This window comes from Rattus norvegicus, chromosome X (assembly GCF_021556685.1).
Source record: "Rattus norvegicus strain SHRSP/BbbUtx chromosome X, alternate assembly SHRSP_T2T, whole genome shotgun sequence".
In the NCBI taxonomy this organism is placed as follows: domain Eukaryota; kingdom Metazoa; phylum Chordata; class Mammalia; order Rodentia; family Muridae; genus Rattus; species Rattus norvegicus.
The window spans coordinates 49,608,290-49,634,736 of NC_141554.1; the positions used below are offsets into that span (position 1 = coordinate 49,608,290).

At 41.0% G+C, this 26,447-nt stretch overlaps 1 protein-coding gene across 1 annotated transcript in view; it reads right to left on the reverse strand.

Annotated features, from left to right (window-relative positions):
- Positions 1-5,153: 5,153 nt before the first annotated feature.
- The window catches only part of Prkx (protein kinase cAMP-dependent X-linked catalytic subunit), a 43,331-nt gene continuing 22,037 nt past the window's right edge, over positions 5,154-26,447 (reverse strand). The window contains exons 5-9 of the mRNA NM_001033963.2: positions 25,833-25,928; positions 9,343-9,400; positions 8,538-8,615; positions 8,068-8,216; positions 5,154-7,857 (exon numbers count right to left, since the gene is read on the reverse strand). Of these exons, the coding sequence (NP_001029135.1) occupies positions 8,091-8,216; positions 8,538-8,615; positions 9,343-9,400; positions 25,833-25,928 (358 nt within the window). The 3' untranslated portion in view covers positions 5,154-7,857; positions 8,068-8,090. The remainder of the gene's footprint in view (positions 7,858-8,067; positions 8,217-8,537; positions 8,616-9,342; positions 9,401-25,832; positions 25,929-26,447) is intronic.

Here is a 26,447-nt window from a genome sequence, read left to right on the forward strand (position 1 = left end):
AAAAAAGGCTTCCCAAACAAATGTACCTAAGAAACAAGCTAGAGTAGCCATTTTAATATCTAACAAAACAGACTTTCAACCAAAAGTAATCAAAAGTGGCCAGGGAAAAATACTTCATACTCATCAAAGGAAAGAGGTCACTTTTCACCAAGAGGCCATCTCAATTCTGAACATCTATGCTCTTAATGCAAGGGCACCATTCATTAAAGAAACAAAGCTTAAATCACACATTGAACCCTGTACATTAATAGTGGGAGACTTCACCACCTCACTCTCACCAATTGACCGATCATCAAGACAGAAACTAAACAGAGAAATAAAACTAACAGAGGTTATGATTCAAATGGACCTAACAGATACCTATCACCTAAACACAAAATATACCTTCTTATGAGCACCTCATGGAACCTTCTCCAAAACTGACCATATAGTCTATCATAAAACAAGCCTCAACAGAAACAAGGAGATTGAAATACTACATGCAATTTATCAAATCACCATGGATTAAATCTGGACTTCAAAAACAACAGAAGGCCCACATACTAGTGGAAACTGAACAATTCTCTACTCAATGATCACTGGGGTCAGGGAAGAAATAAAGAAAGAAATTAAAGACTTTTTAGAATTTAATGAAAATGAAGGCACAACATACCAAAACTTATGGGACACAATGAAAGCAGGGCTAAGAGGAAAGTTTATAGCACCAAATGCTTCCATAAAGAAATTGGAGAGTTTTCATACTAACATATTAAAAGTACACTTGAAGACTCTAGAAAAAAGAAGCAAACATATGTAGAAGGAGCAGATGGCAGGAAATGATGAAAGTCAGGGCAGAAATCAATCGATTAGAAACTAAGAGAACAATACAAGATTCAACAAAACCAAGAGCAAGTTCTTTGAGAAAATAAACAAGAGAGACAAACCCTTAGCATAAACTTACTAAATGGCAGGGAGACAGTATCCAAATTAACAAAATCAGAAATGGAAAGGGAGACACAACAATAGACACTGAGGAAATTAAAAAAAATCCTTAGGTCTTACTTCAAAAGCATGTACTTCACAACATGGGAAAATCTTAATGAAATGGACAGTTTTCTAGACAGAAGCCAATTAAAAAAGCTAAATCAAGACCAGGTAAGCTATCTAAATAATCCTATAACCCCTCAATAGAAGCAGACATTAAAAGTCTCCCAACCAAAAGAAGTCATGGGCCAGGTGGTTTTAGCTCAGAATTCTACTTTCAAAGAACTAATACCAATACTCAAATTAGTTCACAAAATAGAATCAGAAGGAACATTGCCAAACTGATTCTATGAATCCACAGTCACCCTGATACCTAAACCACACAAATCAGCAAAGAGAGAGAATTTCAGATCAATTTCCCTTATGAACATTGATGAAAAAATACTCAATAAAATATTTGCAAATGGAATCCAAGAACACCTCAAAGCCATCATTCACCATGACTAAGTAGGCTTCATCCCAGAGATGTGGGATGGTTCAATATACAAAAATCCATCATTGTAATCCACCATATGAACAAACTGAAAGAAAAAACATGATCATTTCACTAGATGCCAAAAAAGAAAAGCCTTTGACAAAATCCAACACCCATTCACGTTAAAAGTCTTGGATGGTTAAAAGGTGCTTACTTCTACACAATAAAGGCAATATGCAGCAAGCCAATAGTCAACATCAACTTAAATGGAGAGAAACTTAAAGCAATTGCACAAAAATCTTGGACAAGACAAGGCTGTCCACTGTCTTCCTATCTCTTCAATATAGTACTTGAACTACTAGCTAGAATAATAAAACAACAGAAGGAGATCAACTGGATACAAACTGGAAAGGAAAAAGCCAAAATATCACTATTTGCAGATAATATGATCGTAAATGTGATCCCAAAATTCTACCAGAGAACTTCTACAGCTGACAAACACCTTCAGCAAAGTGTCTGGATACAAAATTAACTCAAACAAACCAGTAGACCTCCTATATACAAATGAGAAAGAAATTAGGGAGACAATAACCTTCACAATAGCCACAAATAATATAAAATATTTTGGTGTAACTCTAACCAAGAAAATGAAAAACCTATGTGACGAGAACTCCAAATCACTGAGGAAAGAAATTAAGAAAGACATTAAAAGATGGAAAGATCTCCCATGTTCATGGATCAGTAGCATTGTGAAAAATGGCCACCATACCAAAAGTAATCTACAAATTCAATGCAATCCCGATCAAAATTCCAACACAATTCTTTACAGATCTTGAAAGAACCATTCTCAACTTCATATGGAAAAACAAAAAAACCCAGGATAGGTAAAACAATTCTGAACAATAAAAGAACATCTGGAGGTATCACCATCTCTGACTTCAAGCTGTATTTCAGAGCAATAGTAATAAAAACCTCACAGTACTGGCCATATAATCAGTTATAAAACAGGCCTTAACAGATACAAGAAGATTGAAATAATCCCATGCATACTATCAGATCATCATGAACTAAATAGAATTCCTAACAGTGAAATCTCAAATGACTGTGAAATACCTAAAGAAATGTTCAAAGCCTTAAGTCGTCAGTGAAATGCAAATCAAAACCAGTCTGAGATTCCTTCTTACACCCATCAGAATGGCTAAGATAAAAAAACACAAGGGACAGCAGGCATTAAAAGTCTCCCAACCAAAAGAAGTCATGGGCCAGGTGGTTTTAGCTCAGAATTCTACTTTCAAAGAACTAATACCAATACTCAAATTAGTCCACAAAATAGAATCAGAAGGAACATTGCCAAACTGATTCTATGAAGCCACAGTCACCCTGATACCTAAACCACAAAAAGATTCAGCAAAGAAAGAGAATTTCTCTGGCATGGTTGTGGCAAGGTTGTGGAGCAAGTGGAACAGTCTTCCACTGCTAGTTGGAATGAGTGCAAACTTGTAGACCAACTCTGGAAATCAATTTGGAAGTTTCTCAGAAACAGTACTACCTGAAGACCCAGCTATACCACTCCTGGTCATATACCCAAAAGTTACTACACCATTCCATAAAGATACATGCTCCACTATGTTCATAGCAGCTTTATTCATAATAGCCAGAAACTGGAAACAACCTAGATGCTCCTCAACTGAATAATGGATACAGAAAATGAGGTTCATTTACACCATAGAATACTACTCAGCCATTAAAAACAAGAACATCATGTATTTTGGAGGCAATTATAAAATATCCTGAGTGAGATAATCCAGATCCAAAAATGACATGTATGGTATGTACTTACTTATAAATGGTTATTAGTCATAGTGTACAGGATAACTACACTATAATTAACAGACCCAAAGAAGCCAAATAACAAGGGCCCAAGGGAGGATGGTTGAATATTTCTCAGAAGGGGTAGCAAAGTAAATATTGGAGATCTATGGAAGGAGGGAACAGTGTGGAAGAGGGGATGGGGAGGGTAGTGGGGCTTGGAAAGTTCAGATATAGGGAGATCAGGGTAGAGAGAAAGGAAATCGGCAGTGAGAGGCAATCTCTAGGATATGCCAGAGGCCTGGGATGGGGGAATGAGGCCAAGGAGTCTATGGAGGCAACTCTAGCTGAAACTCGTAACTGGTGTATATGGACCAATAAACAGCCACTTCCTGTAGCCAGGCAGGACTCCCAGTGGAGGAATAAGGACAGCAAACCACCCACAAATCCTTCAACATAAAATGTGTCCTGTCTACAAGAAGTGTAGGGAACAAAGATAGAGCAGAGACTGAGGGAATGGCCAACTAATAACCGGCCCAAACTTGAGACCCATATTGTGGGCAAGAACCAATCCCTGACACTATTAATGACACTGTTTTACTTGCAGACAGGAAGCTAGCATAGTCTCCTCTGAGAAGTTCTGCCTAACAGCCAATGGAAAGAGATGCAGATACTCACACCTGAACATTGGATGGGACTCAGGGAGTCTTACCAAAGAATTGGGAGAAAGATTGAGACCAGAAGAAGACAGGATGCCACAGGAAGACCAACAGAGTCAACTAACCTGGACCCTTGGGAGCTCCCAGAGACTCAATCACCAAAGAGCAAGCACCAGGTGGACCTAAGCCCCCCTGTATTTATGCAGCAGATGAGCAGTTTCATTCCCAACAGGGGGGAGGGCTCTACCTGAATCTGTTGCCTGAATCTGTGAGGATCCTGTTCCCCTAAATGGATTGCCTTTTTTGGTCTTAGTAGGAGAGGGTGTGCCTAGTCCCGCAGATGTGATGTGCAGCAGGGTGGGGCAGGGTGACACCCCCCTCTCAAAGGAGACGAGGAAGAAGGAATGGGGGGAGGTCTTACATGAGTAGGTACTGGGAGGAGAGGAGCCGCTGATATTGGGATGTGAGTAAATAAATACATAAAAAAGAAACTCAAAAGAATTTAACAAATTTAGAGCCACTGTTGGTGCAGTTTTGGAGGTCTCCAACTGAGGTCTGTTTCATTTGTTGTTCTCTGAAACTGCTTCTTGTTGTGTAGTTTTGACTCGCCTCCAACATCCTCATCTCAGTGTCCTACCTAGGTGCTACCATTACATTGTGTCCGTTAAGTCAGGTTGAGGTTGGCTAGGAAGAAGGGATGTTTCCATGTGTGGATGGGAAAACTTCATTGCTTTAACTGCTGAAGTATGAAGCACTGGGAACTCTGAGAGGCTGAGTACAGTTCCCCTGGTAGCACTTGTATTCCTCCTCCAGGCTTCTACCCTCCCCAGTGGATATCCTGGAACAGCAGGTATTTTTGAATAACGAATTCTTATCACTTTTCCTGGCTTACTCTTGTGAGTTAGGCTACGTTCCTCTCCCCCTTCATGTCTGAAGTTTGTAATACTTCCCCAATCCTGGGGATAATATTCCTTGAAACAATCATCAACCCATTACATGGGTGTATACACATTTCCTTGATTAAGCCAACTTCATTTGAGCCTCAACAGTTCTGCCTCTGAGAAATGGGTACCAACTACTGTTGGTGACTGGATCACAGTGGTAATTAACCATGGTCAATGACTTTTTTTATATTTTTGGTTGTGAGCCTAGCCTTTAACGGCTGAGCCATCTCTCCAGCCCAATGACTTTTGTTTTATGGTGTTACCCTGTGTTTCAGGAACAGTCAAGCAAAGACCTGCAACAGATTTCTTAAAACATACAAACTTTTATTAAACAAACCTGGACTCAATAATAGATTTTATAAATTAGACAGCAGAAAAAGTTTTCCTGGGTCAAATATATAGAGAGATATAGATAGATATATACACAAATCACAGTGATTTTTTTTTGTAATTATGCATCGGGATTAGAAAGTGAGAGAAAAACAGGCTTTTTCATTTTGCATGATAATTTCAGGCAAGCTGACAGGTGCTCGGCAGCAGGGGGTGCCCCTCCGCAGTGCATGTGGCACCTGTGTTATAGCAGGTCAAGTGGTGAGTCCCACACTCTGAGAAGGATGGAGGTTGACAAGAGGATTTGAGTCTGATCTGTGAAGACCAGGAGCGCTGGGGAGGCACCTGGTCACTTCCTCTAAGTCACACAGGTAATAATGTCTATTACATAACCAACTGGAGCAACGCCCCCACCTCCTGAATGACAGTATGAGGCTGGATGCAAGGTTGTAAGATTCACAAGGCAGATTTTATGGGAACATATAATGGTTGGGGAGCAGATCCTCCCCCTAAACTGATGGGGACACACACAACCTAATGGGGGGATCCCCCACACATAAACCTTGATTTTGTATTATAATTTTCAGGTGGTTTACAGTGTGTCTGACAAATAAGAATGATAGGTGTCAGATGTTCATCAAATGCTTCCTCTGAAGCTTCATCAAAAACAGTAACAACAAAAACAAACAAAAAATCCCAGGAAATCAACATATTTCAATTCTACAGTCAGGAGTTAGAGACCCTTTCTGTGATTTTCACCTCAACATCAAGACCCACACAATGCTAAATTTTCACTAGGGTTCACCTAGCAACACAGTGGTGATTGGTATGTTTTGGTCCAATGTCAGGATATTTGCACAGCCTGAGGGTCCTGTGAACAGTATTTAGCCATCAAGTCACATTTTACAGTGCAACGTGTAACAGCTAGTAGGCGAGACAAGCACCATTCCACAGCACTCAGTACTTTATCTGTACTAAACATTAAAATGTCAGTCTTAGTTGAAGAGCATGGAAAGTTGTTTTTAAATTATTATTGGCTAGTGATTATTTTTATCTTTTACACTTGGTTGGAATCAAGCAACCACCCGAGGAATTTAAATTTATTAACTATCCCATTGCTTCATAAGAACTGTGCTGGGTGCACACTCTCACTCCCTGGACTGAGAGTGAAGAACAGGACCTATTTCCCTCATCTTTTTCCGTGGCTGCTTTTGTCCCACCACCCCTTCCTAATTTATTTTTTGCATGTTAACTGTGTGAACTGGAGAGGATCCAGGTTGGGTTCCCAGTATCCACAGGGCGGCACACAACTGCCTGTAAGTTCAGCTGTATGGTCTCTGGTGCACTTGCAGGCTGTGTGTACCAGAGTCACATGTACACACATAATTAAAAAGATTAAAATAAAAAATTATGATTACTATGTGCTGTCTGATGTCACTGCAGTGACACCACATGTTATAATTTACGGCTCAATTAAGGGATTTTAATTTGATTTTTAGGATTGGAGTCAGATTGCAAAGTGCTTTAGGAGCACAAAGAGAGTGCATGTGTGCATGTTTGATCTCCCCATGTGGGTTTAGAATTAAGGCAAAGTTATCTATGCTAATTTTACGCTATTTCCTACTTCATAACAAACATCTACTGACAGGACTTGATTATAATTCTGCATTCTATCTCCTGTATGTGTTTGTTTGTTTGAGGTACTAACCCAGTTAGTTTGCATATTGGAAAGCACTGAGAAAGCTTGCTAAAAATACAGCTTTGTACAAACTTTCATAGAAGATCCCGGCCTGGAACCTGAGTTTTCATGGACAGACATGGCTGTGAGAACAAAGTTGAGATGGTGAGAAGAAAATGTCATTTACAACAGAGGAAGGAGGGGCTTAAGGGGTGGATCCTTAAAAGTTCCCTTTTGGGGATGTGGATACATTTATATTATCATAAAAAAGGCAATTTTTGCAACCAGGTTGCCAGGCGGCTAATGCTGTATGCAGAGTTCTGGCTTAACTTTAGGAAGGGATATTTTACTGAAAACATCTAAACTGGAAGATTTGAGGAAAGCCACACATTTGTGCTATAACTGAATAAGGGTCTGCAGGGCATGTGGCTTCCTGACTTCCAAGTTTAAAGTGATCAGAAAAGAACTAAATAAACAAATAACAACTCAATAAACAATGTACAAATATGATTGCAAAATGCATAGAAAGGCATTTTAAAAATGCATATATCTCACCTTTTTTTTGCCTGCAAGGCAACAGAATTTTCAGAAATCTTTAAAAGTTGAACATGTCACAGGCACATCAAAGTGCCAAAATTTCCAGTTTGCACAGTTTTTGTGCACATACACACTGACAGCTATAATCAAATGGGTCAAATTCAAACTTTAAAAGTTCAGTAGAAAAACAAACGAACAAACCAAATTCACAACACGAACACAAGACTCATGAAGAAGGAGAAAACCTACAATTTAACAGTTTTTGCGAAATTTTCACTGGGCAGGTTTCCAGTTGTTGAAATGAGGCTGGGTCCCAAGGGTGATGGATTGTGTTAACATTGCAGGAACTTGCATATACACACCCACACACACACACCAAACCTTCTAGTTTCACAGCAAGAAACGGATACAACAACAAAACGGTTCTGGTCATCAGTGTGGTGTGGATGTCTTCACACACTTCTGGCAAAGAAAAAGAAGGGGAGGAGGGATTGGTGATTGGCAACATTACTACTGAGTTACCTGTTGATCATACATAGTAAGAAACCCTGCAGACTGGTTAACTCACCATCCTCAGTTGCACTGAGTGTATTTTTCTCAACTACATGGTAAATTCAAAGCTATCCTCAGCTACATGATACCCTACTTTGAAATTCAGAAAAAAAATTTTACCTTGCAGACATGAGTTCTCATCCTCAGAAATTTTTGAATGTTTCCAGATCTTCATCAGATACAGAAGGAGTCTTGTCCAACTCACCCTCTGGATAAGTCTCAAAGTTGGAGATGTCACCATCACTGGATAACTTGGGCACAATGGGTGGCTGAGAGTCATGCAAAATAAACCAACAAAGCAACAAAGAAATAAAATAAGTGAATGAGGTGACACCGGGTAGCCCAGTGGGGATATGCAGTGCCTGTCACTTGGAATGTAAATCTATGAAGGGCTTTAGACACCCCAGAACTGTAGTCACATGGTGTACATGAACACAGAAACAGTACATATACATAAAACACTAAATAAATGACAATAAACCTCTAGTAAACGAATTTGGAAGACTGAGACACAGTAGTGGGAGCTCGCTGGGTGGTTAGGACCATATATGAAGCTGTTCATTTAATTCAAGGGTGTACGATATTCTCACCTTAAGTTTCCTCTGTGGCACGGACTCCCACTCCACACCTCGGAACCACCGGTGCCGCTTGATGTCTTCTGCCCCATTCTTGAGAGGAAACAGACACACTAAGTAAAAAGCATTTGAGAAAAAAACAGTGTGTGTGTGTGTGTGTGTGTGTGTGTGTGTGTGTGTGTGTGTATCATGTCTAAAATCTCCCCCTAATAAAGCAGTTTAAAAAATATAGTAAATGGCCAGGTATGGTGGCACATGCTTTTAACTCCAGCACTCTGGAGAAGGAGGCAGGTGGGTGTCTATAAGTTTGATGCCAGCCTAGTCTACATAAGAGATCCAAGACAGTCAGAACTATATAGTGAAACCCTGTCTTATAAATAAAGAAATACTCTAAAAAAGAAAAAAAATAATAAGTCAACCATGGGTGGGGGCATATGTAAGTCATCCCAGTCCTGGAAGTTAGGAGATGAGTGGGTTACAAGTTCAAGGCTATCCTCAGTAACAACAGAGTGATTTTGATTGTAGCCTGGGCTACACAAAAACAGCAAAATAGGGGCCAGAGAGATGGCAGCTCTTTAAGAGGAGCCAGGTTCAGTACACAGCATCTATATGGTGGGAGACAACCTCCTATAACTGCAGCTGCAGGGGACCTAAGCCCACTGTGGCAAGTAATGTGCAGAGAGTAGTACATACACAGAATTAATATATACAAACGAACAAACGAGCTAAAAGCTAACTTAACATTGAGCATGGTCTGGGAGCTTCTGAGTGGATGACGTCACCATTAGTGTGCAAACTGGAATGCTAAAGCATGACTCACCTTCATGTTGCCCAGGCGCCGGGTCCTGTCTACCACCAGAAGCTTCTTGATGAGGTCCCTGAGTGAGCACAGAAGACTCAACTTGGATCCAGAAAATGCCAGAATTAACTCAGGTGCAAATCCCACCTACACCACCACACAGTATCTCCATCATGGGAAAAGAACTTATCAGGATTTGTGGGGAGCAGGGCAGGTAGGCAGCTTGCATGCTGGGATCCAACCCCTAACAGTGACCTTAAACCCCTGACCTCCAGCCTGTACCTCCTACATACCAGGGATGTAGACTAGCATTCCGTTTACATGATGGGGGGTGGAGCCCAGCCCTTGAGGCATGTGAGTGCTAATTGGGCCATCAGCACTCTACCCACTGAGCTAAGTACTCTGCCAAGTGAGCAACAAGCACTCTATGCACCAAGATAGAAACTCTCTACCAACTGAGGTATAAGCATTCTCCTCACTTAGTTACAAGCACTCTGCCCACTAAGCTATAAGCATTGAGATACTGAGCCACAGGCACTCTACCCACTAAACTATAAGCACTCAGCCAACTCTGCCTCAAGCACTCTCCACTGAAATACAAGCAGTCTCTCCACTGAGTTACAAGCACTCTGCCCACTAAGCTATAAGTCTTCCAGCCTGTGTATTTCACCTGCAAACCTTTAGCACTTATCCACTCCAGTATCATTCCTTCTTGTGTAACTAATTGAGAAGGCTGTTTTGCAGGCCACACCTGTGTTCATTTACACAGTTCTGTATGGGGAAATTGAGTTTACAGGCTGCACACAACTGTGGAACGAGTTCCCAAATAGCTGTTATTCTCCTGTGTCTTTATTGTGGATAAAAGATAAGAGAACGCAAAAGATTGTAAAGTGGACTAAATCAAAGACTTGGAGAAGTTAAGGCAGGGTGGAGACAGAATGGCATGGGTATGGCTGGATGGGTGTGTGTATGTGTGCGCATGCGCACACACATGAGCACTCATATACCCAAATATCCTGCAATCCATTGAATCTATGATGATATCCAGAGCATAGACTCAGTGAAAAGGATATTCGTAGCTCAGTGAGCATGCTGCTTACACTCAGTGAGTACAGTCTTCACCCAGTCCTGGATCTCATCTGCTAGATCACATACCCTAGATTCTGGGGGCACAAGTCTGTTTGTCACCCTGCTTTCAGGAGGCTGAGGGAAAAGGATCAGAAGTTCTGGGCTATGTGGGATCCTGCTGCCTAACTAAGAGAATATAATAAACAGTTGGAAACCAAGGCTCATTCTGGTTAGAAAATGTTCAAATCTGACCACATTCGAATCAAGTAAAGTTGAAGATATTTATATTTTTTAACATATGTTCTTCTTTTATCTTTTTTATTAGTTTTACCATAATCTTCATGAACTGCACAGTCAGAATGAACACTGAGCAATAGTTTTTGAAGCAGTGTGTTGACCTCTACATATCTTGAACCAGAAATGAAAAGGGACACATAACAACAGAAAGTGAGGAAATTCAAAAAAATTAGTTCCTATTGGGAACTCACCAGGACTGGATGAAGACTGTACTCATAAAAGCTTATATTCAACAAAACTGGAAAATATGGGGGAAATGGACAATTTTCTAGATATATATCCGGTATCAAAGTTAAATCAGGACCAGATAAACTATCGAAATAGTTTCATAAGCACTAAGGAAATAGAAGCAGTTATTAAAAGTCTCCTAAACAAAAACAAAACAAAAAACAAACAAACAAACAAACAAAAAAACCCCAAAAGCTCCAGGCCAGACAGTTTTAGTGCAGAATTCTATCAAACCTTCAAAGAAGACCTAAAACCAATACTGTCCAAACTATTCCACGAAATAGAAACAGAAGGAACACTACCCAATTCCTTCTATGAAGCCACAGTTACGCTGATACCTAAACAACACAAAGACCCAACAAAGAAAGAGAACTTCAGACCAATTTCCCTTATGAATATCGATGCAAAAATACTCAATAAAATTCTCACAAAGCGATTCCAAGAACACATCAAAATGATTACCATCAAAAATAACCATGATCGACCCGCGGATCCCGGCCCGCAGCAGCTCTCTGCTCCCAGACCCGGTGAGAGAGAGACCCAACCGCCTGGTCAGGTGGGCACTCCTGAGGCTGAAGAGCGGAAGAGACCACCAACACTGCTCACCCCTGCCCACATCCCTGGCCCAAGAGGAAACTGTATAAGGCCTCTGGGCTCCCGTGAGGGAGGGCCCAGGAGCCGCAGGACCCCTGCCAGAGACACCGCTGGACCCTGAAGGAAACAGACCGGATAAACAGTTCTCTGCACCCAAATCCCGTGGGAGGGAGAGCTAAACCTTCAGAGAGGCAGACAAGCCTGGGAAACCAGAAGAGACTGCTCCCTGCACACACATCTCGGAAGCCAGAGGAAAAAGCCAAAGACCATCTGGAACCCTGGTGCACTGAAGCTCCCGGAAGGGGCGGCACAGGTCTTCCTGGTTGCTGCCGCTGCAGAGAGCCCCTGGGCAGCACCCCACGAGCAAACCTGAGCCTCGGGACCACAGGTAAGACCAAATTTTCTGCTGCAAGAAAGCTGCCTGGTGAACTCAAGACACAGGCCCACAGGAACAGCTGAAGACCTGTAGAGAGGAAAAACTACACGCCCGAAAGCAGAACACTCTGTCCCCAGAACTGACTGAAAGAGAGGAAAACAGGTCTACAGCACTCCTGACACACAGGCTTATAGGACAGTCTAGCCACTGTCAGAAATAGCAGAACAAAGTAACACTAGAGATAATCTGATGGTGAGAGGCAAGCGCAGGAAGCCAAGCAACAGAAACCAAGACTACATGCCATCATCGGAGCCCAATTCTCCCACCAAAACAAACATGGAATATCCAAACACACCAGAAAAGCAAGATCTAGTTTCAAAATCATATTTGATCATGATGCTGGAGGACTTCAAGAAAGACATGAACACACTTAGGGAAGCACAGGAAAACATTAATAAACAAGTAAAAGCCTACAGAGAGGAATCGCAAAAATCCCTGAAAGAATTCCAGGAAAACACAATCAAACAGTTGAAAGAATTAAAAATGGAAATAGAAGCAATCAAGAAAGAACACATGGAAACAACCCTGGATATAGAAAACCAAAAGAAGAGACAAGGAGCTGTAGATACAAGCTTCACCAACAGAATACAAGAGATGGAAGAGAGAATCTCAGGAGCAGAAGATTCCATAGAAATCATTGACTCAACTGTCAAAGATAATGTAAAGCGGAAAAAGCTACTGGTCCAAAACATACAGGAAATCCAGGACTCAATGAGAAGATCAAACCTAAGGATAATAGGTATAGAAGAGAATGAAGACTCCCAGCTCAAAGGACCAGTAAATATCTTCAACAAAATCATAGAAGAAAACTTCCCTAACCTAAAAAAAGAGATACCAATAGACATACAAGAAGCCTACAGAACTCCAAATAGATTGGACCAGAAAAGAAACACCTCCCGTCACATAATTGTCAAAACACCAAATGCACAAAATAAAGAAAGAATATTAAAAGCAGTAAGGGAAAAAGGTCAAGTAACATATAAAGGCAGACCTATCAGAATCACACCAGACTTCTCGCCAGAAACTATGAAGGCCAGAAGATCCTGGACTGATGTCATACAGACCCTAAGAGAACACAAATGCCAGCCCAGGTTACTGTATCCTGCAAAACTCTCAATTAACATTGATGGAGAAACCAAGATATTCCATGACAAAACCAAATTTACATAATATCTTTCTACAAAACCAGCACTACAAAGGATAATAAATGGTAAAGCCCAACATAAGGAGGCAAGCTATACCCTAGAAGAAGCAAGAAACTAATCGTCTTGGCAACAAAACAAAGAGAATGAAAGCACACAAACATAACCTCACATCCAAATATGAATATAACGGGAAGCAATAATCACTATTCCTTAATATCTGTCAATATCAATGGCCTCAACTCCCCAATAAAAAGACATAGATTAACAAACTAGATACGCAACGAGGACCCTGCATTCTGCTGCCTACAGGAAACACACCTCAGAGACAAAGACAGACACTACCTCAGAGTGAAAGGCTGGAAAACAACTTTCCAAGCAAATGGTCAGAAGAAGCAAGCTGGAGTAGCCATTCTAATATCAAATAAAATCAATTTCCAACTAAAATTCATCAAAAAAGATAAGGAAGGACACTTCATATTCATCAAAGGAAAAATCAACCAAGATGAACTCCCAATCCTAAATATCTATGCCCCAAATACAAGGGCACCTACATACGTAAAAGAAACCTTACTAAAGCTCAAAACACACATTGCACCTCACACAATAATAGTGGGAGATTTCAACACCCCACTCTCATCAATGGACAGATCATGGAAACAGAAATTAAACAGAGATGTAGACAGACTAAGAGAAGTCATGAGCCAAATGGACTTAACGGATATTTATAGAACATTCTATCCTAAAGCAAAAGGATATACCTTCTTCTCAGCTCCTCATGGTACTTTCTCCAAAATTGACCATATAATTGGTCAAAAAACGGGCCTCAACAGGTACAGAAAGATAGAAATAATCCCATGCGTGCTATCGGACCACCACGGCCTAAAACTGGTCTTCAATAACAATAAGGGAAGAATGCCCACATATACGTGGAAATTGAACAATGCTCTACTCAATGATAACCTGGTCAAGGAAGAAATAAAGAAAGAAATTAAAAACTTTTTAGAATTTAATGAAAATGAAGATACAACATACTCAAACTTATGGGACACAATGAAAGCTGTGCTAAGAGGAAAACTCATAGCGCTGAGTGCCTGCAGAAAGAAACAGGAAAGAGCATATGTCAGCAGCTTGACAGCACACCTAAAAGCTCTAGAACAAAAAGAAGCAAATACACCCAGGAGGAGTAGAAGGCAGGAAATAATCAAACTCAGAGCTGAAATCAACCAAGTAGAAACAAAAAGGACCATAGAAAGAATCAACAGAACCAAAAGTTGGTTCTTTGAGAAAATCAACAAGATAGATAAACCCTTAGCCAGACTAACGAGAGGACACAGAGAGTGTGTCCAAATTAACAAAATCAGAAATGAAAAGGGAGACATAACTACAGATTCAGAGGAAATTCAAAAAATCATCAGATCTTACTATAAAAACCTATATTCAACAAAATTTGAAAATCTTCAGGAAATGGACAATTTCCTAGACAGATACCAGGTATCGAAGTTAAATCAGGAACAGATAAACCAGTTAAACAACCCCATAACTCCTAAGGAAATAGAAGCAGTCATTAAAGGTCTCCCAACCAAAAAGAGCCCAGGTCCAGACGGGTTTAGTGCAGAATTCTATCAAACCTTCATAGAAGACCTCATACCAATATTATCCAAACTATTCCACAAAATTGAAACAGATGGAGCCCTACCGAATTCCTTCTACGAAGCCACAATTACTCTTATACCTAAACCACACAAAGACACAACAAAGAAAGAGAACTTCAGACCAATTTCCCTTATGAATATCGACGCAAAAATACTCAATAAAATTCTGGCAAACCGAATTCAAGAGCACATCAAAACAATCATCCACCATGATCAAGTAGGCTTCATCCCAGGCATGCAGGGATGGTTTAATATACGGAAAACCATCAACGTGATCCATTATATAAACAAACTGAAAGAACAGAACCACATGATCATTTCATTAGATGCTGAGAAAGCATTTGACAAAATTCAACACCCCTTCATGATAAAAGTCCTGGAAAGAATAGGAATTCAAGGCCCATACCTAAACATAGTAAAAGCCATATACAGCAAACCAGTTGCTAACATTAAACTAAATGGAGAGAAACTTGAAGCAATCCCACTAAAATCAGGGACTAGACAAGGCTGCCCACTCTCTCCCTACTTATTCAATATAGTTCTTGAAGTTCTAGCCAGAGCAATCAGACAACAAAAGGAGATCAAAGGGATACAGATCGGAAAAGAAGAGGTCAAAATATCACTATTTGCAGATGACATGATAGTATATTTAAGTGATCCCAAAAGTTCCACCAGAGAACTACTAAAGCTGATAAACAACTTCAGCAAAGTGGCTGGGTATAAAATTAACTCAAATAAATCAGTTGCCTTCCTCTATACAAAAGAGAAACAAGCCGAGAAAGAAATTAGGGAAACGACACCCTTCATAATAGACCCAAATAATATAAAGTACCTCGGTGTGACTTTAACCAAGCAAGTAAAAGATCTGTACAATAAGAACTTCAAGGCCCATACCTAAACATAGTAAAAGCCATATACAGCAAACCAGTTGCTAACATTAAACTAAATGGAGAGAAACTTGAAGCAATCCCACTAAAATCAGGGACTAGACAAGGCTGCCTACTCTCTCCCTACTTATTCAATATAGTTCTTGAAGTTCTAGCCAGAGCAATCAGACAACAAAAGGAGATCAAAGAGATACAGATCGGAAAAGAAGAGGTCAAAATATCACTATTTGCAGATGATATGATAGTATATTTAAGTGATTCCAAAAGTTCCACCAGAGAACTACTAAAGCTGATAAACAACTTCAGCAAAGTGGCTGGGTATAAAATTAACTCAAATAAATCAGTTGCCTTCCTCTATACAAAAGAGAAACAAGCCGAGAAAGAAATTAGGGAAACGACACCCTTCATAATAGACCCAAATAATATAAAGTACCTCGGTGTGACTTTAACCAAGCAAGTAAAAGATCTGTACAATAAGAACTTCAAGTCACTGAAGAAAGAAATTGAAGAAGACCTCAGAAGATGGAAAGATCTCCCATGCTCATGGATTGGCAGGATTAATATAGTAAAAATGGCCATTTTACCAAAAGCAATCTACAGATTCAATGCAATCCCCATCAAAATACCAATCCAATTCTTCAAAGAGTTAGACAGAACAATTTGCAAATTCATCTGGAATAACAAAAAACCCAGGATAGCTAAAGCTATCCTCAACAATAAAAGGACTTCAGGGGGAATCACTATCCCTGAACTCAAGCAGTATTACAGAGCAATAGTGATAAAAACTGCATGGTATTGGTACAGAGACAGACAGATAGACCAATGGAATAGAATTGAAGACCCAGAAATGAACCCACACACCTATGGTCACTTGATTTTTGACAAAGGAGCCAAAACCATCCAATGGAAAAAAGATAGCATTTTCAGCAAATGGTGCTGGTTCAACTGGAGGGCAACATGTAGAAGAATGCAGATCGATCCATGCTTATCACCCTGTACAAAGCTTAAGTCGAAGTGGATCAAGGACCTCCACATCAAACCAGACACACTCAAACTAATAGAAGAAAAACTAGGGAAGCATCTGGAACACATGGGCACTGGAAAAAATTTCCTGAACAAAACACCAATGGCTTATGCTCTAAGATCAAGAATTGACAAATGGGATCTCATAAAACTGCAAAGCTTCTGTAAGGCAAAGGACACTGTGGTTAGGACAAAACGGCAACCAACAGATTGGGAAAAGATCTTTACCAATCCTACAACAGATAGAGGCCTTATATCCAAAATATACAAAGAACTCAAGAAGTTAGACCGCAGGGAAACAAATAACCCTATTAAAAAATGGGGTTCAGAGCTAAACAAAGAATTCACAGCTGAGGAATGCCGAATGGCTGAGAAACACCTAAAGAAATGTTCAACATCTTTAGTCATATGGGAAATGCAAATCAAAACAACCCTGAGATTTCACCTCACACCAGTGCGATTGGCTAAGATCAAAAACTCAGGTGACAGCAGATGCTGGCGAGGTTGTGGAGAAAGAGGAACACTCCTCCATTGTTGGTGGGATTGCAGACTGGTAAAACCATTCTGGAAATCAGTCTGGAGGTTCCTCAGAAAATTGGACATTGAACTGCCTGAGGATCCAGCTATACCTCTCTTGGGCATATACCCAAAAGATGCCTCAACATATAAAAGAGACACGTGCTCCACTATGTTCATCGCAGCCTTATTTATAATAGCCAGAAAATGGAAAGAACCCAGATGCCCTTCAACAGAGGAATGGATACAGAAAATGTGGTACATCTACACAATGGAATACTACTCAGCTATCAAAAACAACGAGTTTATGAAATTCGTAGGCAAATGGTTGGAACTGGAAAATATCATCCTGAGTGAACTAACCCAATCACAGAAAGACATACATGGTATGCACTCATTGATAAGTGGCTATTAGCCCAAATGCTTGAATTACCCTAGATCCCTAGAACAAACGAAACTCAAGACGGATGATCAAAATGTGAATGCTTCACTCCTTCTTTAAATGAGGAAAAAGAATACACTTGGCAGGGAAGGGAGAGGCAAAGATTAAAACAGAGACTGAAGGAACACCCATTCAGAGCCTGTCCCACATTTGGCCCATACATATACAGCCACCCAATTGGACTAGATGGATGAAGCAAAGAAGTGCAGACCGACAGGAGCCGGATGTAGATCGCTCCTGAGAGACACAGCCAGAATACAGCAAATACAGAGGCGAATGCCAGCAGCAAACCACTGAACTGAGAATAGGTCCCCTATTGAAGGAATCAGAGAAAGAACTGGAAGAGCTTGAAGGGGCTCGAGACCCCAAAAGTACAACAATGCCAAGCAACCAGAGCTTCCAGGGACTAAGCCACTACCTAAAGACTATACATGGACTGACCCTGGACTCTGACCCCATAGGTAGCAATGAATATCCTAGTAAGAGCACCAGTGGAAGGGGAAGCCCTGGGTCCTGCTAAGACTGAACCCCCAGTGAACTAGTCTATGGGGGGAGGGCGGCAATGGTGGGAGGGTTGGGAGGGGAACACCCATAAGGAAGGGGGGGGGGAGGGGGATGTTTGCCCGGAAACCGGGAAAGGGAATAACACTCGAAATGTATATAAGAAATACTCAAGTTAATAAAAAAAAAAAAAAAAAAAAAGAACTTCAAGACACTGAGGAAAGAAATTGAAGAAGACCTTAGAAGATGGAAAGATCTCCCATGCTCATGGATTGGCAGGATTAATATAGTAAAAATGGCCATTTTACCAAAAGCAATCTACAGATTCAATGCAATCCCCATCAAAATACCAATCCAATTCTTCAAAGAGTTAGACAGAACAATTTGCAAATTCATCTGGAATAACAAAAAACCCAGGATAGCTAAAGCTATCCTCAACAATAAAAGGACTTCAGGGGGAATCACTATCCCTGAACTCAAGCAGTATTACAGAGCAATAGTGATAAAAACTGCATGGTATTGGTACAGAGACAGACAGATAGACCAATGGAATAGAATTGAAGACCCAGAAATGAACCCACACACCTATGGTCACTTGATTTTTGACAAAGGAGCCAAAACCATCCAATGGAAAAAAGATAGCATTTTCAGCAAATGGTGCTGGTTCAACTGGAGGGCAACATGTAGAAGAATGCAGATCGATCCATGCTTATCACCCTGTACAAAGCTTAAGTCGAAGTGGATCAAGGACCTCCACATCAAACCAGACACACTCAAACTAATAGAAGAAAAACTAGGGAAGCATCTGGAACACATGGGCACTGGAAAAAATTTCCTGAACAAAACACCAATGGCTTATGCTCTAAGATCAAGAATCGACAAATGGGATCTCATAAAACTGCAAAGCTTCTGTAAGGCAAAGGACACTGTGGTTAGGACAAAACAGCAACCAACAGATTGCGAAAAGATCTTTACCAATCCTACAACAGATAGAGGCCTTATATCCAAAATATACAAAGAACTCAAGAAGTTAGACCGCAGGGAAACAAATAACCCTATTAAAAAATGGGGCTCAGAGCTAAACAAAGAATTCACAGCTGAGGAATGCCGAATGGCTGAGAAACACCTAAAGAAATGTTCAACATCTTTAGTCATAAGGGAAATGCAAATCAAAACAACCCTGAGATTTCACCTCACACCAGTGCGATTGGCTAAGATCAAAAACTCAGGTGACAGCAGATGCTGGCGAGGATGTGGAGAAAGAGGAACACTCCTCCATTGTTGGTGGGATTGCAGACTGGTAAAACCATTCTGGAAATCAGTCTGGAGGTTCCTCAGAAAATTGGACATTGAACTGCCTGAGGATCCAGCTATACCTCTCTTGGGCATATACCCAAAAGATGCCTCAACATATAAAAGAGACACGTGCTCCACTATGTTTATCGCAGCCTTATTTATAATAGCCAGAAAATGGAAAGAACCCAGATGCCCTTCAACAGAGGAATGGATACAGAAAATGTGGTACATCTACACAATGGAATATTACTCAGCTATCAAAAACAACGAGTTTATGAAATTCGTAGGCAAATGGTTGGAACTGGAAAATATCATCCTGAGTGAGCTAACCCACTCACAGAAAGACATACATGGTATACACTCATTGATAAGTGGCTATTAGCCCAAATGCTTGAATTACCCTAGATCCCTAGAACAAACGAAACTCAAGACGGATGATCAAAATGTGAATGCTTCACTCCTTCTTTAAATGAGGAAAAAGAATACCCTTGGCAGGGAAGGGAGAGGCAAAGATTAAAACAGAGACTGAAGGAACACCCATTCAGAGCCTGCCCCACATGTGGCCCATACATATACAGCCACCCAATTAGACAAGATGGATGAAGCAAAGAAGTGCAGACCGACAGGAGCCGGATGTAGATCTCTCCTGAGAGACACAGCCAGAATACAGCAAATACAGAGGCGAATGCCAGCAGCAAACCACTGAACTGAGAATAGGTCCCCCGTTGAAGGAATCAGAGAAAGAACTGGAAGAGCTTGAAGGGGCTCGAGACCCCAAAAGTACAACAATGTCAAGCAACCAGAGCTTCCAGGGACTAAGCCACTACCTAAAGACTATACATGGACTGACCCTGGACTCTGACCCCATAGGTAGCAATGAATATCCTAGTAACAGCACCAGTGGAAGGGGAAGCCCTGGGTCCTGGTAAGACTGAACCCCCAGTGAACTAGTCTATGGGGGGAGGGCGGCAATGGGGGGAGGGTTGGGAGGGGAACACCCATAAGGAAGGGGAGGGGGGAGGGGGATGTTTGCCCGGAAACCGGGAAAGGGAATAACACTCGAAATGTATATAAGAAATACTCAAGTTAATAAAAAAAAAAAATAACCATGATCAAGTAGGCATCATCCCAGGGATGCAGGGATGGTTCAATATATGGAAACCCATCAATGTAATCCACTATATAAGCAAACTCAAAGAAAAAAACCACGTGGTTATCTCATTAGATGCTGAAAAAGCCTTTGACAAAATACAACACCCCTTTATGTTAAAAGTATTGGAAAAAAGTATTGGAAAGATCAAGAATTCAAAGACCATACCTAAACATAGTAAAAGCAATATACAGCAAACATTAAACTAAATGAAATGAAACTTGAAGAAATCCCACTAAAATCCAGGACTAGACAAGGCTGCCCACTCCCTCCCTATTTATTCAATATAGTACTAGAAGTCCTAGCCAGAGCAATCTGACAACAAAAGGATGTCAAAGGGATACAAATTGGAAAGGAAGAAGTCAAAATATTACTATTTGCAGATGATATGATAGTATACATAAGCGACCCCAAAAATTCTACTAGAAAACTCCTACATCTGATAAACGACTTCAGCAAAGTGGCCAGATATAAAATTAACACCAGCAAATCAGTATCCTTCCTCTATACAAAGGATAAATGGGCTGAGAAAGAAATTAAGGAAACAACACCCTTCACAATAGTCACAAATAGTATAAAATATCTTGGTGTGATTCTCACCACGCAAGTGAAAGATCTGTATGACAAGTATTTCAAGTCTCTGAAGAAAAAAAACTGAAAAACATCTCAGAACATGGAAAGATCTCCCATGTCCATGGACTGGTAGAATTAATATAGTAAAAATGTCATCTTGCCAAAAGCAATCTACAGATTCAATACAATCTCCATTAAAATTACAACTCAATCCTTCACAGATATAGAGCAATTCTCAACTTCATGTAGAATAACAAAATAAACCCAGTATAGTGAAAACTATTTTTAACAATGAAAGAACTTATGGGAGACTCACTACCTCTGACCTCAAGCAGTATTACAGAGCAATAGTTATAAAAACTGTATGGTACTGGTACAGAGACAGACAGGTCAATCAATGGAATAGAATTGAAGACCCAGAAATGAACCCACACACCTATGGTCACTTGATCTTTGACAAAGGAGCTAAAACCATACAGTGGAAAAAAGATAGCATTTTCAACAAATGGTGCTAGTCGAACTGGTGGTCTGTATGTAGAAGAATGCAAATGGACCCATTCTTATCTCCTTGTACAAAGCTCAAGTCCAAGTGGATCAAAAACCTCCACATAAAACCAGATACACTTAAACTAATAGAAGAAAAAGTGGGGAAGAGCCTTGAACACATCAGTACAGGGGAAATTTTCCTGAACAGAATACCAATGGCTTATGCTCTAAGATCAAGAATTGACAAATGGAACCTCATGAAACTGAAAAGCTTCTGTAAGGTAAAGGACACTGTCATTAGTACAAAATGGCAACCAACAGATTGGGAAAAGATCTTTACTAACCTTACATCCCATAGAGGGTTAATCAAATAACCCAATTTAAAATGGGGTACAGAGCTAAACAAAGAATTCTCAGCTGAGGAATATTGAATGGCTGGGAAACACCTAAAGAAATGTTCAACATCCTTAGTCATCAGGGAAATGCAAATCAAAACAACCCTGAGATTCCACCTCACACCAGTCAGAATGCTAAGATCAAAAACTCAGGTGACAGCAGATGCTGGCTAGGATGTGGAGAAAGAGGAACACTCCTCCATTGTTGGTGAGATTGCAGACTGGTACAACCATTCTGGAAATCAGTCTGGAGGTTCCTCAGAAACTTGGACATTTCACTACCTGAGGACCCAGCTATACCTCTCTTGGGCATATACCCAAAAGATGCCCCAACATACAACAAAGACACGTGCTCCACTATGTTCATAGCAGCCTTATTTATAATAGCCAGAAGCTGGAAAGAACCCAGATGCCCTTCAACAGAGGAATGGATACTTGAAATGATGACAAACTTTGTGGACAAATGGATGGAACTAGAAAATATCATCCTGGGGTTGGGGATTTAGCTCAGTGGTAGAGCACTTGCCTAGCAAGCGCAAGGCCCTGGGTTCGGTCCCCAGCTCCAAAAAAAAAAAAAAGAAAAGAAAAAAGAAAAAAGAAAAAAAAAAGAAAATATCATCCTGAGTGAGGTAAAACCCAAAAGGATATATATGGCATGTAATCACTGATAAGTGGATATTAGCCCCAAATCTCAGAATACCCATGATACAACTCAGCAACCATATGAAGCTTAACAAGAAGGAAGCCCAAAATATGGATGCTTTAATCCCAAGTAGAAGGGGGAACAAAATAATCATGGAAGGCAAAGGAGAGAAGGAAGAAGGGCTGGGGAGGAAAAAAAGGAGGGCAGAACCACGTATGGGAAGAGAAGGTCTAGAGGGCCAGGAGAATGAATAGAAATAAGTAGCAGTGGAGGGTGGGGAATTTGGGCAAACACTAGAAAGTCCCAGATGCCAGGGATGTGAGAGGCTCCCAGGACCCAGTGGGGATGACATCAGCTCAAATACCCAACAGTAGGGAGAGAGAACCTGAAGAGACCATATGCAGTAGATGGACATGGCCTCCAGTAGACGGACAGGGTCACCACCCATCTGAAAATATTCACAAAGCTTCAGCTATCAACCCAGATGTCCCACAACAGAAGAATGGATACATAAAATGTGGTTCATTTTCACAATGGAATACTACTCAGCTATTAAGAAAGAGGACATCCTGAGTTTTGCAGGCAAATGGAACTAGAAAATATCATCCTGAGTGAAGTATCTCAGACCTAAAAGTCATGCATGGTATGTACTCACTAATAAGTGGATATTAGCAAAAAAAAATAGTACAGAATACCCAGATTACAATACCACAGAACTCAAGAAGGTTAACAAGCTGAAGGGCCCAAGTGAGGATGCCTCAATCCCATTTGGGAGGGACAAGAAAGCAACCACAGCAGGGAGGAGGGAAGGACGTGGGTGGGAAAGGGAACAAGGAGGGGAAGAGGGGAACATGATCAAGTATTGGGTGAGGGGAACAGGACTGAAGCCCTGAGGGTTAGCAGAAAGAATGGAAACAGGGAACCTGAGAGGTAGGAGGTGGGTGACACTAGACTGTACCAGAGGCCTGAGATGTGAGAGACTCTCAGGACTTAAAGGGAGGGACCTTAGATGAAATGCCCTACAGTGGTGAGAGGAAACTTGTAGACTCCACTTCCAGCAGAAAGACAGGGCATCAAGTGAGGGATGGGGTTGCTATCCCCACAGTCAAAACTCTGACCCATAATTCTTCCTGTCTGAAAGAAATGCAGGGATGGAAATGGAGAAGATCCTGAGGAAAAGAAGATCCAGTGACAGGCCCAAAGTGGGATCCAGCTCAAGAAGAGGCCCCAAGGCCTGACATCATTACTGAAGCTATGGGTCGTTCACAAAAAGGGACCTATCATGACTGCCCTCTGAAAGACCCAACAAGCAGCTGAAAGTGTCAGATGCAGATATGTGTACCCAGCCAATGAACAGAAACTGTTGACCCCTCTAGTTGAATTAGGGAAAAGCTGGAAGAAGCTGAGAAGGGCAGAGACCCTATAAGAAGACCAGCAGTCTCAACTAACCTGGACCCTGAGTTCTCTCAGACACTGAGCCACCAACCAGGCAGCATAGACCATCTGATACAAGGCCCCCAATACATATACAGCAGAAGACTGCCTGGTCTGGCCTCAGTGAGAGAAGATGCACCTAAACCTGGAGAGACTGGAGGCCCCAGGGAGTGGGGAGGTCTGGTGGGGTTGGGGTAGGGGTGGGGGTGAGGGTCGGGGAGACATCCTCATGGAGACAGGGAGGGGGGAGGAGGTATGAGATGTAGAACAGTCAGAGGGTGGATTTGGAGGGGAATACAGTCTGGACTGTAAAAAAAAAAGATTAATTAATTCTTTTTACCCAGAATTGTCCCTGACTAAAGGGGCAAAAATGGAGCAGAGGCTGAAGAAAAGGCCATCCAGAGACCTTGGGATCTATCCTATCAGCAGACACCAAACCCAGATACTATCTTGATGCCAAGAAGTGCTTGCAGACAGGAGCCTGGTATGGTTGCCCTCTGAGAGGCTCTGCCAATACCTGATTAAGACAGATGCAGATACTCACAGCCAACCATTGGACTGAACCCGGAGATCCCAATGGAAGAATTAGGCGAAGGGCTGAAGGAGCTGAAGGGGATGGCAACCCCATAGGAAGAACAACAGTATCAATTAACGAGACCACTCAGAGTTCCCAGGGACTAAACCACCAACCAAAGAGTATACATGGGCTGGTCCACGGCTCCCTTTACATATGTAGCAGAGAACATATGTGGGAGGGGAGGCACTTGGTCTGGTGTAGGCTTGATGCTCCAGAGGGGGGAGATGCTTAAAGGGGTGAGATGGGAGTAGGTGGGTGGGAGAGCACCCTCTTAGAAGTAAATGGAAGGGGGTTGGGGTGGGAGATTCATGGAGGGGAGACCAGGAAGAGGGATAACATTTGAAATATAAACAAAATAATTAATTAAAAAAGAATTCTTTATGATATGTGCAATTTAAATAAGAGAAATAACCAAAAACATGAAGAAAAATTAACTCTTATGGTACCACAGAGCTTCATTCATGGGGGGGGGGGTCTCCTAGCTCAGTAAATAAACCAATGCCATTAAAACACACCATATGTTTGTATGAAATTGTCTCAAAAATTAATTAAAAATACTGGATTTATACATGGAAATGATCATGAAGAAGGATCTAGGGCTCTACTGTCTCCTTCAAGGTCCTACCTCCAAAAAACTAACTTTCTCCATTAAGCCCATGTTAACAGTTTAAGGAAAAGTTAAAAATTTAAACAAGTTTAATGAACTTAAAAAAGTTCATTAAGAAGCTGTGTATGGTGGTGCATACTTTTTATGTCAACACTCAGGGTCAGATATCTATGAGTTCAAGGTTAGCCTGGTTCCAGCCTAGCTAGGGCTATAAACTGAGACCCTGTATCAACAGACTAATTAATAACTAATAAATGAAATAAACAGATAGAAGGATAGAGGGAAGGATGAATGGATGGACAAACGTACATAATTAGTTCCAAATCTGTATTAATTTCAACACTGTCCATCTCAAAAGATATGAGATATGGAACAGGCCTTTTTTATATTAAATCTTAGTAAAATGAGAATAACTGAAACATTTTCCCTTCCTGGTGGAAACAAATGACTGACATAATTGCACTGATTCAGAGTTTGCCAGGAGTGTGTGCTTTCAGTGTGATTTCACAAAACTTTGAAAATAGACATGGGAACAGGGCAGGAAACTGGGAGTGCACTTACTTAGAGGTGAAATCCAATTGTCTGGGGAAATCTATTTTGCATGCAAGGATTTTCTGGTAAATCCCAAATGGGTTGTCATCGAAAAATGGGGGAAACCTGTCACAGAGAGAAGCATGGATATTTAGTAGAGAGTTAAATACAGAATTTTATCTATTTTGTAGCAACTATTATTTTTGCTTAATGGAGGCAAAAAAATTGTGTCAAATGGATACGATGCTCCACAACTGGCAACATGGCCATCTGAAGAGAGATGGGAAATAGATGATCTTAGCCACAGGAGGAGAGAGAGGGCATAGAGGGTCCTGAGGACCCCCAAAGAGCTTCAGTTAATAGCTTCCTCCTCAGCAAGGGGTGGAAGTGATTGTTATAAACCTTCAAGAGGCCAGGCTTAATAGAAGGAAGTTGGATCACTGGATCACTGAATACACTGTGTGTATTATAAATTATGTTGTATATAAATAAATGTGGTTTTATATTTAAGAAAATATACTTCATGGATTACACACACACACACACACACACACACACACACACACACAATATGTGCACATTTTTCAGAATATATGACTGTGACATCACTTGCATGTAAGGTCTCTGCCTAGAGGAGTGGAAGAT